Here is a 1031-nt window from a genome sequence, read left to right as displayed (position 1 = left end):
AGGGAAGGTGAGGGAAGGGAAGGTGAGGGAAGGTGAGGGAAGGTGAGGTGAGGAGGGCTCGGCGTGTGCAGGCGGCCAAGGACGGGGCTGGAGAGGTCGAGGGGGAGCGCAGCCTGCAAGGCTGCCCCGGGAGAGCCGCTCCCGGGGTCCCAAGGGACACGGCGGCCCCGGGGGGACACTGGAGCTCGCCCCCCCCTGTCCCCACGCCCCCACTGCCTTACTAATGTACGTGCTTGCCCATTGCCTCCTCCAGGGGAGAAGCCGTTCAAATGTGAATTCGAGGGCTGTGACAGACGCTTCGCCAACAGCAGTGACAGGAAGAAGCACTCGCACGTCCATACCAGCGACAAGCCGTACAACTGCAAAGTGAGAGGCTGTGACAAGTCCTACACCCACCCCAGCTCCCTGAGAAAACACATGAAAGTGCACTGCAAATCCCCTCCTCCCAGCTCCGGCTACGAGTCCTCCACGCCCTCCCTGGTGTCCCCCTCCTCGGACTCCGGCCGGGAACCCCCCGCCTCGTGTTCCCACTCCGAGCCCTCCGCGCCCGCGCAGCCCGCCGCCAACCTGAGCGAATGGTACGTGTGCCAGGGCTCGGGGGCCCGCGCCGCCGCCGCGCCCCCCGCCGCCGCCCCGCTAGCCCGCCCCGACGGGGCGCCGCGGCCCCGCTTCTAGGGCCCGGCGCTGCGCAGAGGGGCGCCCCTCGGGCCGCCGAGCAGCGACCGCGGAGGGCCCCCGGGGAGCCCCGGGACTGGGGCTCCAGGCCGTGGGGGCGCGCAGGGAGAGGGGCCGAGGCAGGAGAGTCTCTGGGCCGTCCCCGCAGAGAGGACGCGCGGTAGCTGGCGCGACACCGGCCGCGCGCTGCGGACTGTGGTCCTGACACCAGACACACGTGCACGCAGCGTTCTCCTGCCCCGACTGCTCTCGCATCCTCTCCCTTTCCTTTCCTTTCCTTTCCTTTCCTTTCCTTTCCTTTCCTTTCCTTTCCTTTCCTTTCCTTTCCTTTCCTTTCCTTTCCTTTCCTTTCCTTT

The 1031-nt window shown here is 68.1% G+C and overlaps 1 protein-coding gene across 1 annotated transcript in view; it reads left to right on the top strand.

The window, feature by feature from the left end:
- Positions 1 to 1031, top strand: part of ZIC4 (Zic family member 4) — a 14249-nt gene that overhangs the window by 11032 nt on the left and 2186 nt on the right. The window contains exon 3 of the mRNA XM_026040154.1: positions 254 to 578. Within this exon, the coding sequence (XP_025895939.1) occupies positions 254 to 578 (325 nt within the window). The remainder of the gene's footprint in view (positions 1 to 253; positions 579 to 1031) is intronic.

The sequence above is a fragment of the Nothoprocta perdicaria genome, unplaced genomic scaffold (assembly GCF_003342845.1).
Source record: "Nothoprocta perdicaria isolate Ctin4 unplaced genomic scaffold, notPer1 scaffold_25, whole genome shotgun sequence".
In the NCBI taxonomy this organism is placed as follows: Eukaryota; Metazoa; Chordata; class Aves; order Tinamiformes; family Tinamidae; genus Nothoprocta; species Nothoprocta perdicaria.
The sequence above is the reverse complement of the archived record's forward strand: the minus strand, read 5'-3'. Positions and strand labels throughout refer to the sequence as shown.